This window comes from Apaloderma vittatum, unplaced genomic scaffold (genome assembly GCF_000703405.1).
Source record: "Apaloderma vittatum isolate BGI_N311 unplaced genomic scaffold, ASM70340v1 scaffold20160, whole genome shotgun sequence".
Classification (NCBI taxonomy): domain Eukaryota; kingdom Metazoa; phylum Chordata; class Aves; order Trogoniformes; family Trogonidae; genus Apaloderma; species Apaloderma vittatum.
In genome coordinates, this window is record NW_009693095.1 from 5,617 (window position 1) to 15,794 (window position 10,178).

Consider the following 10,178-nt stretch of genomic DNA (forward strand, 5'->3'; position numbering starts at 1 on the left):
GAATTAATAACCTGGGCAGTTTCTTAGCTCTTTGTGTTGCTGAGCTCTGGCTGCCCACCAGCATGCTAGGACAGGCATGAAACTCTTGCCCCTGAGAAGGCAGAGGTTGCTGGAGAGCGGACAGCAAGAAAGGAAGCCAAGGGCTATCTAGTTCAGCACCAGAGAACCACAACCTCTTGATGTTACTCCACTGGATCCCAGGGCCTGTGCTAGGTTGGTCAAGCTGGAGGAACTGGTATTTCCAGCTGCTGCTATCAGCTGGAGATTGCTCTGCCAACTCAGAATTGCTTTCCTAAGGCTGGAGGGCAAAGAATCTGGGCATACCAAAATTCAGACGGTTTATGTGACACCCCTCAAGGAGAGGATATTACGAAGCTGATTAAATAAAAAAAAAAAACACCACAGTAAAAAATCCACAGCGCACCTCCAAAGTCTTCTTTAGGGTCATGATGTTTTCGCTACAGACTTCCACGTTGTTTAAGGTCACCTGGGAAAAAAAACAACAACAAAACAAACACAAGTAGAATTCATTGGAATTTCTCAGCACCTCAGCCTCCAGTCTGTAAGTTCACTCCGTTTAAGGGACAGAGGGGCTACCACGTCATCAAAGCATTGCAGATTCATCGAGCTGCATGAAGTGGAGCTACAGTAGCTGAGCATGTGTGCTGTGAACCTGCAGCTAGTACAGAATTTTACATTCTTTGCTCCACTTTTCCTCACCATTCGTCCATGACGCTGCAGTGAAACCCTGCTTGTAGGTGCCCAGTGGAAACCCTCAACTTTCTGTGACAATGTCATGAAGAACAACCGACTAGGAGTGGCTGGAGGTGATGGTTCATACGCTGTTTCTGGAGAAGCAGGGGAGGCAGGAGGAACTGGCACTCATGCCAGACAAGCGTCTGTTCTTCACCAAACAGACTGTTCTCTACCTGCTGAAGCTGAACTACATGTCAGGATAAGGCTGGAGTTCGTGCAGACAATGAGGCAAGCTGACAGGTGAATGAGGAACTCCACCAGGAGAACTGACGTTTTAAGCACTTTGCTGCTTAAAAAAAATACGCAGAAACCTGTAATCAGGAATTGAATGAAATGGCAGAGTTTAGACCGTCCTGCTCTGCCTTCTTTCCTTGTACAGTGAAAGTCCTCAGGAGCCTCTGCAGTGCTGGGTGTTCTCAGAAACTTAGAGGAGGGAAACAAGCCAGGGTGAGCCAGCCCTGCTCTGGCACTCTTGGAGCCTCTGCCCACAGGTCTGCTCGCACAGCAGGATTGGCTCAGAGGAGAGAGCAGATCCAGAGCTGCTCTCCCAGTGAGAGCCGAATGCAAGGTTGTCGTGGTCTGACCGCAGCTCACAACTAAGCACTATGCAGACAAGCCCGCTCAGATGGAAACTCTCCCATCCGCTAAGCGAGAACGAGAGACCCTGAGCCTCTCCTGCAGCCTTTGTGCAGAGCTTATGAAGAAGAGGACTGACGGGACGCCTCAGAAGAGCACAGATCCTTCCCCAGCCTGGAGGGAATCATCATCGCAGCAGCCTAAGAGGCAGTCACAGGATCACACCAGCACAGACTTGGTGTGGAAGCCCTACAAACACCAGGTGAGGTCACCTAGCATCTAGCAGGCATCCCAGGTCAGGCCACCCATCATGCTTGAACAGGTTTTCAAGTTCTCTGAACATGGGAGAGCCATGCCAATCTCTTTCCTGAGAGCTCCCCATTGCCTTTCCCCTCACTCCAACTCATTCTACACCCCAACAGCCACCAAACCCACCAGAAAGGACTGCTTGGCTTCATCGGTGCTTTCGATGCCTTTGGTATCGAACTTGCCCTGCTGCAGGCTGCTGTGCATGATGTTCACGGCACTGGTCACCCCTCTCTGGAAGTCCTGGAAGGTCGTGGCTGGAAAGCCCTGCTTCAGCTTGTTGTACAGAACCTCCCTATGGGGCAAGCAGAACATAGCAGGGCTTGAAGCAAATCCTGCAAGATACAGCAGAGTTGTGACAGGGGACAGCACTCTGGCTCAGCTGTGACCTGAACAAGGTAAGTGGAACTCCACAGAGACAAAAGAGGGCTGGCAAGTATCTCCTGACACCATTTAAAGGATGCCAGGCTGAAAGAAAAAAACCAAAACTTCTCAGTTTCTGAGCTTTCCCAACAATCCTGACTGCAGCTGTCTGTTGTCTTTGGTCCCAGTGCCCCACTCCCACGCTGGGATGAAAAACAGGACAATTTCTGCAGGCTCATCCTACGTTCAAGTTACTAAGCAATCTCCCAGGCAACGCCGAGAACAGTTAGGGGTGACCATATACCATCAAGCAAGGTAGCACACCAGTGCTATGTGGTGACTGCTGTGTGGTAACTTGGTTTCATTGGAATTTTGGGCCATGAGGTTCCTTCTTCTCTTTGTCCTACAGGTGACCATCACAGCTGTGAGAAAAGTAGGCTCAGCTTCCCACCCCACACCTAATGCTGCTTCCTGTGAGGCTCTTCCACGGAGATGACAAACCACATGTTCGAAGAACATGGGGAAGACCATCTGACAGCAAACACCGTTTGCAGAACATGACGGGGAGGCAAGTTACAATGAAACTGGTGTATTTTCACTACCTGAAGTCGGACTCCAGCTCGGTAGTGGAGTGGTTGATCATGGCACAGAGACAGTCTATGCTGGAGCTGGAAAGAGCACGCCCAATGCACTTCTTCACGATATAAAACACATCATCCACCATGCTGGAGGTGAGCTGGCCCTTCTCGTAGCTGTCCATGGCAACGGCCTGCAAAGAAAGCTCTTTCAGTGCCCTCGGCTCAGTGAGCGAAGGCGCCCTGTCACAGCGGTGCTGCTGCCAGCCTGCCCGTTTCACCCTGAGCTGGGCGGGCTGGCACCGCTCAGTTTTCAGGAGCCCACAGATCTGGAAGATCTGTCTCTGGAAGTTACTCATCGGGGATATGTTTGGAGTCAAAGTTCACAAACGACCACTTGCTTTTCGAGGTGAAGTGAAACCAAAAGACCTTCCTAACAACTGCAGACCTGCTGTGTGCTCATCTCCCTCCCCAGGGATGCTCAGCAGAGGACTGTGGAGCACACACAGAGGTCTCAGGCACTGGCAGAGAGCACAAGCACCAGTTGGAGCCCTACCTTGTTGACCGTCTCCCTCATGAAGTATTCCTCCATGGTGATGTAGTAGCCGATGAGCTCTTGCATGGTGCGGCTCAGCAGACAGTTGTTGAGGAGCTTGTCCAGGTATTTCTGATGCTCTGCAGAACACAAAAGAGAACCATCAGAGAGGACCAAGCGCCAGAAAGCGGTTCCACCCGATCCCTTTGCTGCCTGTCTCATGGGCACCCAGTGGATGCGAACCTGGAATAAATCACAGGCCTCAACTGTGGAGCTGAAATTGCTGAGATGGCTTTTTCACGTGACAAAGCCATTTCCAGAGCTCCACAGAGTAACCAAAATCCCTGAGCCTGTTTTCCCTGCGGCCTCCACCTTTTAGGATCTGTGTCTGCAGCAACCAAAAGGCTCTCCCTCTCTTTGGGGACCTTGTTTATTACGCTTTGCAGTTATTCCTAATGCATGTTTCCTGATTAGAGAGAACAACCAGTGCCAAAAAGAGGTTTGGGGAGGCCAAGCTACACAATCGTCTTCCGCAGAGTGCTCCCAAAGCATCTTTGCAGATCCTGGGTCACTCTGCTCTGCCACTAACTTGGATATATCTCCATTTCTGGCTGTGAGAGGCAGAGAGCCTGCAAGTATCGGTATTCAACATGTTACCTTGCTTTACCTCCTCTGAGGCCATGGAGTCTCCCACCTCAAAATCAGCTGTTATTCGTCTCTTGATGAACCTCAGGTAGAGCTCGCTGCGGGCGTTCATCAGAGTGACTTCTGTTAAAATGGGGTCCAGTTCCCTGGAAGGAACATAGCAAGAATCAAGGTAGCAAGACTACAAAAGGAGAGGCTTAACTCTCTTCTTTTACTATGAGATCAATACTGCCCTTTTCCCTCTGTGGTGCTGAGTGGGAAAGCTCAGCAGAATAACTGGTATGTGCAAAGGATGCACAGGTAATCGAAACATCCTGAAAGGACTCATTGCAGAGAAGCTTCTTTTTCCCTTGTGCATGTGAGAACCACCACATTAAAATCACAACAGTAAGGGCTGCAAGACTCTAAGCAACCTGCTGTAACTTCAGAATGAGCCCTGTTTTGAGTGAGAGGTTGGACCTTCAGCAGTTCCCTTCCTGCCTCAGTTTTGCCCTGATTCTGTGAGCCCTCCACGGCCGGTGTTAGAAATGCCTGGTCCTTGCCACCTCCATGTATGTGCTTTTGTGCACAGATTTGTGCGTGTCTCTGGAAACGATGAAGAATCTGTTTAAGCTCAACAGCTGGGGAAACGTGAGACCAAAAAAAGCAAATGACAATGCAGAACACAGTGTTCAGATCAGAGACGACTAGGAAACAACAGGACGGTCACGTCAGCAGCTTTTTCATCGGCGTGCACAAAAGAACTTCACAAATCCTGCTCAAAGCCTCACAACACACGAGTGGGGCAAGGAACCATTACCTTCATTTTACAGATGAAAAAGCAAAGCTCAGAAAACCTGGGATGCAAGCACTGTTACTCAGAGCAAATAGTAAGTAGATCTCTCTATTGCTGCTGACATAATTAGTCATGCAGGCTCGCAGACAGACCTCACTTGAGGAAGTTTTCTTTCGAGGCACATTTACAAGTCATGCAATGCCAGAAGGGCTGGATGCACTTTCAAATGGTCTTACTTAAGGGTTGGCAAATAGTGAAGATAAGAATAAAAGGAGGGAGATTGAGAGCACTTTGGTTCATTAGCGAGGAACCGATGTTACAGAGTAGCTGCAGCACCAGTACGGATGAAATAAGACCCAAAGATTTATTCCTGATTCTGTCACAAATTATCTGCCCAGGGAGCTGCTCCATTTTGGGGGCTCTAAGGACCACACTCTGACCATCAAAAGGTCACAGGCAATTAAAGTCTTGGTCCTTCCCTGTGGTGATATCTCCAGCCCTCCAGCAATGTTTAGGGCCAAGGCTTCAAAGTAACAAGTAAGCAAAATAAAGCACCAGCACAGAAGCTGCCTTTAAAAAAGGGTAGTGAAGGCCACTTAACACTTGGATTTTAGGCTTTAGTAGCCGCAAAGGCTCTGGAAGACCGGGAGAGTTATCTAAATGCTAAGTAGTGTTAATAACAGCTCAAGAGTGAAAGGTTAGAGAGCAGAAAGAGGGTTTGTTTGTACCTTGGTTCAATCTTCTCTGTGGAAGAACTTCTCATCATGCTATTCTGAACTTGCTGGAACTGCAATCAGAAAAAAAAGGAGGATTCATTGAAGTCTTAGCTGATGACTTGGGAGTTAACATCCGTTTCTTGTGCTGTAGCCTGAGGCGTTTACTTGGGAAGGTGACAGGAATGCTTAGCAGGAAGCACCGCCAAAGAAGAGAACCGTGTCGGTTCACCTCCTCCTCCACAACAGAGCTCAGCCAGCTTGGAAGGTTGGTGGGATGGGAACTGCAACAGAGCCACCAAGGTAGGTGACTAGGGGACGGCTGCACCTAACAGGGGCAGGAACAAGACAGGGAGGCTCCAAAAAGGCCCAAAAGACCTGCAGAGCAAAGAATCCTGTGCCCAGAATCCATTTACCACGCTCCCAAAGAATCCTTCGCTGCAACAGAAGGGATAGCTACAAGCTGGACCCTCTCAGCCATCAGCACAAATACGGAGCAGAGCAAGCTTTCTCACTACACAAGGTCAAACTCTGCCACCTTTGCAGCTAGTTGGCACTACACAAGGTCAAACTCCGCCACCTTTGCAGCTAGTTGGATCCCCACGGGGCTGGACGGAGGCCCCTCTTACCTGCCTGTGGTAGTCCCTCTCTTTGATGAACTTGTCCACCACTTTCTCCACCTGCCGGTCACACTCCACTTGCAGGTGTTTGATGAGGGTGTACAGCCTCCCCGGCCCATAGTAGGTCTCCACAATGGGCTGGTGGGTCTCCACAATGCGAGCGATCCCTGCAGGGAGAGGGGAAGCACAAGAGAGAGACTCGAGCAGGAGTTCTCATCCAGTCTGGAACCACAGCAGAGCCACACGGGTCCGGACAGGACCTAACGAGGGATCATTCGCTCCCCAGATAAACAGTTTAGGTTGCCCGACCGCTCTCTAGTGCCTCACTAAAGGCTTGTCATTACCACCCGTCGTATCTTCTCTCTGCACAAGACACCTCACATCCTCTCTCCTGCTTACTGCACGGCTGCAGTGCAAATCTGGAGTAGAAGCCATCTCCCTTCCTAAGAAAAGCTCCTGTCAGCTGCCATCCTACCCAGCAAGATACGAGGTATGAAGCTTCCACAGAAGAGAGCTGCATGAGTTTAACCTGGCAGGGGGCATCAGTGTCATCCAATCCCAGCTTTCAGCACCTGCCAGGTTTCAGAAGAGCTCGGGAAATCAGCCTAGGGAAAGCTCTGCTCTTCTGTGTCACACACAGGCCCAAGAAAGCAAGTGTTAGTGAAGGCAAGACCTCCTTGGAGAAAAACCTCATCTCCAAGGATGCATCTTTACAATGTTTCTTTCTTCTTTACTCCAAGAGTGGAGCAACACCCCCCCTTCTCTTGATGCTACTGCCAAGAAAGTCTCGGCGGCTCGAAGACCTCGGTAGCAGCAAGGGTGCCAGGCTGGGAGAGTGACTTGGCAGTGGTGCAGCCTGGAATTATAGCAGACTTAATAGAGAAGATGGTTAATCACCACGAGATCTCCATCACTGCCTTTGGCCACATTCCCACAGAGCATTCATAGTCCCTTCCCTTCCTTCCTGCTCTGCTTTCAAGCTCCCGTGGTCCTCCTTGAAGAGCCAGGGCCTGGAGGCATCAGCAGCTGCTCAGTCTTAAGGGATCTGATTTGATTGTCTGGAGAGCTGCATAGCTGAAGGAAACCTTCAGGGAATACCCTTTTTTTCCTTTTTTTTTGTTTTTTTTTTTTTTTGAGGATGCAAAGAACAGGAAGAGTCTGATTCCTGGAGGAAGTCAACAAATCCTCTGCAAATCCTCTCCGTGCTTGTGCAAGCTCTAAGTAGGGAAGGCTGCTCCTTGTAATGCCCTCTCCTGGTTGTGTCCCCGTCCCTCTAGCATGACACTCCCATAGCTCTGAGGGGAAGGAGGAGTTTTGTAATCTTCTGGAGCTCAAAGGAGAAGCATTTAAATTGACGGACAACCTCGTCACGCGCTATTTTCGATCCATCCGCAAAGAGGAAAGGAAGATTACCTTCGAAGAGGAGCGTCAGGGTGTCGGCAAAGATAACAGCAGCTCGGCGGTCGCTCATGTCTGTCCCCATCACCAGCTGTAGGTTCTCCTCTGCTTTGCTGGCCACCTGCGTGACAATAGGACGTGTCAGCCGGTAACACCTTCATCCCTCAGCACCATCCTCTGTCCCTTGCCCTGTAGAGCTTTTGCTGGCCTTCCCGTTGCAAGAGTTATTGCTGTTGTTCCCCCTTTGAATGGGCATCCTTTCCTCTCTTGTGGAAAACTCAAGGATCAAGGAGGGGCAGAAACTTGTTCTTTTCTTTCTGGGCTCCCTTGTATGACCTTTAAGCGATGGCAAAGAGCAAGACACCGAAGGAGAAGCCAGCTGGCCAACGGAATCTGAATTCAGACCCCAGAAAGCCCAGCCCAGGATGCAAAACGCAGGGAGAGACATGAACTAAGGCCAGTGCTGGTTTCTAAAATTAACTCTCCTTCCACAACACCTCTTGGCCAAGACTGAGTTTTGTTTTCCCCTAAAAGTCCAGACAGGTCACAGTATGTTTCACAGAACCTGTTACCTGCTTGCAGAGGTACTCGGAGAACCTGCTCAGCCCCTCTTCATGTAAGCCCAGCAGAGGAAAGATCTTGAAGAACCGTTCCACCTGTGGCAGGTCTCCCTGCTTCATAGCTGTGTTGAATTTCTCTGTGACAATCATCTTCAGGCGCTGCTCTGCTTCCTGCAAGAGCTTCAGGTTGGCATCAATTACGCCTCCTGATCAAAAAAGGACAGGAAAACAAAAGGGAAAAGCGACAGCGTAATGTTAGTACTTTATGGAGGGCTAGGTTTTTTTCCTAAGGAAAGAGACCAACACTGAGCAGCCTGTGGGTGAGAAGGCAGAAGACATCCTGGAACTCCCCTACAGGCAAGGCACATGCGTGCCGTACACACAGCTGATGCCATGGTCTTGCATGGAGGATGGGAACACATCAACCAGGACATTTCTTTTAGGGATCAGGCAATTTACTCCTTCATTTCCAGTGGTCTGCTTGGTAGCACACTGTAACACTGCAACAGTTCTCCCTGACAGAGCCTTCTCCATCACTTCTTTTGTCCCGAACGTTTTGTCCTTCACCTCGTTAGCACCTGAAATACCACTAAAGCTGCATGCCAGGAACTGTCCTTTCCATTACCAATAATTCAAACCTAATAGCATTTCAAAAACATTAATTTCCATGTCCCTAAGATATCTGTCTAGAATTAGATCTTCTGCTTTGTCTACTGGGCTGAGGCCATTACACAAGAAAATTACACAGCCTCTAGTTATCTACTGGCAAGGTGACTTATCAGCTTCTCCTCACACATGGTACTTACCTTCCTTGCCCTGACGACTGAGCTCAATCACCGATTTGTCCAGAGACAGATAGCGATGAATATGAGCTGCTGCTTGTTCATAATCCTCGTTTCGCAGAGCTGTTTGAACTCCATCCATGCAGAACTTCAGGTCGAGGATGTCGTCAGCTCTCTGAATGGCCTGATAGAGTCGATTCTGCAAGAAAGGCAACGAGTAAGGCTTCCTGCTGCAGGCTGGACCGAGGAAAGAGAATTACAAAGAGAAGATGGTGTACTCCAAGGGGGAAGGAAGAAAGGGACTGAAGCGATGCTTCTGTACACAATAAACTACACAAGCAGAAACCCCAAGCTACTTAAAAAATTCCTAAGGCAAATGGCTCTGAAAGAACGGCATTTGTCAAAACTCAGATTGAACTCGGAGGCCATGACAAATAGGTAGAGGCCAGAGATACAACCACACGTTTTGATTTGCCTGGTCGTGCTGTGCGCTGTGACTTGGTGCCTCTCAACTTAGCTCTGTACAAAGAATAGCACAGCCTGGACTCCTGACCAGCCTTGGGTGGCAATGGCCATCTCCGCTGTCCTCAGCGCTGTAATAATTGAGAAAATGAGTGCTAACGAAGATTAACCTCAGCTTATTCTGCCAGGAGCTGCATGGACAGAAGGGAATGCAGGAGAACCAGCCACTGTACCAGCACAGGAATTATTTACTTTTGTACCTTGCAACAACCAGGAGCCCGGCAAGCTTACCATCAGCAACGCTAGACACCGCTCAAATAAAAAACAGAGCGTTTTCCTGCCCACTAAAGGAAAGAGCCCGTTTCTCCATGGTGCTGTTAGCACACAAGCAGACAGAATATGGCTTGGCGGTGACCAAAGTCCCAAACGGCCCCTCAGCCCAGCTACCTTGGCAAGGTCGAGCTGGCGGACCTTGCTGCTGACGTTCTCGGCCAGGTTACAGGTGAAGGTGATCATCCCTGCCAACTGCTGCGCATCGCCCTCGATCAGCTGCAGGTTGGGGCTGGGAAAACAAGGGAACTGAACGTGAGATGCAAACATTAAGTAGTTTGACGGAAGATGGTTCCTCCTCCAAACCCAACTGCTCCTATCAGCAACGGGATCTCTCGGTTTATGCCCCCTCTTCCAGGAGCAAAGCGTCAAAATCTGCTTTGGAAGAGGCTACACAGACAGATTAAAGACTGTCTCGCTACCAGTCAGGGTAGGAATGAGCCACTGAGGCTTTATGATACCCTGTATCAGCCTGTAAACTTGTGCTCCAAAATTCTACTAGATGTGAGGCCACTGACTTTCCAGACTGCTGGTGCAAGCTGACCACAAAGAGGCAGCACTATCTGTAAACAGCCTGACACAAGACATCTGAGCTAAGCGTTGATGCCGAAACAGAGTCTGCGGGGTGAGACCTTCAAAGAATGGCCCAGCCTACACCAAAAAAGGTCAGTCTGTGTCAGAGTAAAGCAGTTCTCTCAGTTCCCACTGTGTCCAGTTTTGGGCCCCTCACTATAAAAGGGACATTGAGGTGCTGGGGAGGGTACAGAGGCGGCTGTCCAGCC

General features: G+C 49.7%; 1 protein-coding gene across 1 annotated transcript in view; it reads right to left on the reverse strand.

The window, feature by feature from the left end:
* The window catches only part of COG4 (component of oligomeric golgi complex 4), a 14,320-nt gene that overhangs the window by 3,446 nt on the left and 696 nt on the right, over positions 1-10,178 (reverse strand). Inside the window, exons 2-12 of the mRNA XM_009877952.1 lie at positions 9,514-9,628; positions 8,629-8,803; positions 7,835-8,028; positions 7,278-7,383; positions 5,874-6,031; positions 5,260-5,318; positions 3,769-3,902; positions 3,133-3,251; positions 2,604-2,770; positions 1,768-1,933; positions 425-487 (exon numbers count right to left, since the gene is read on the reverse strand). Of these exons, the coding sequence (XP_009876254.1) occupies positions 425-487; positions 1,768-1,933; positions 2,604-2,770; positions 3,133-3,251; positions 3,769-3,902; positions 5,260-5,318; positions 5,874-6,031; positions 7,278-7,383; positions 7,835-8,028; positions 8,629-8,803; positions 9,514-9,628 (1,456 nt within the window). The remainder of the gene's footprint in view (positions 1-424; positions 488-1,767; positions 1,934-2,603; positions 2,771-3,132; positions 3,252-3,768; positions 3,903-5,259; positions 5,319-5,873; positions 6,032-7,277; positions 7,384-7,834; positions 8,029-8,628; positions 8,804-9,513; positions 9,629-10,178) is intronic.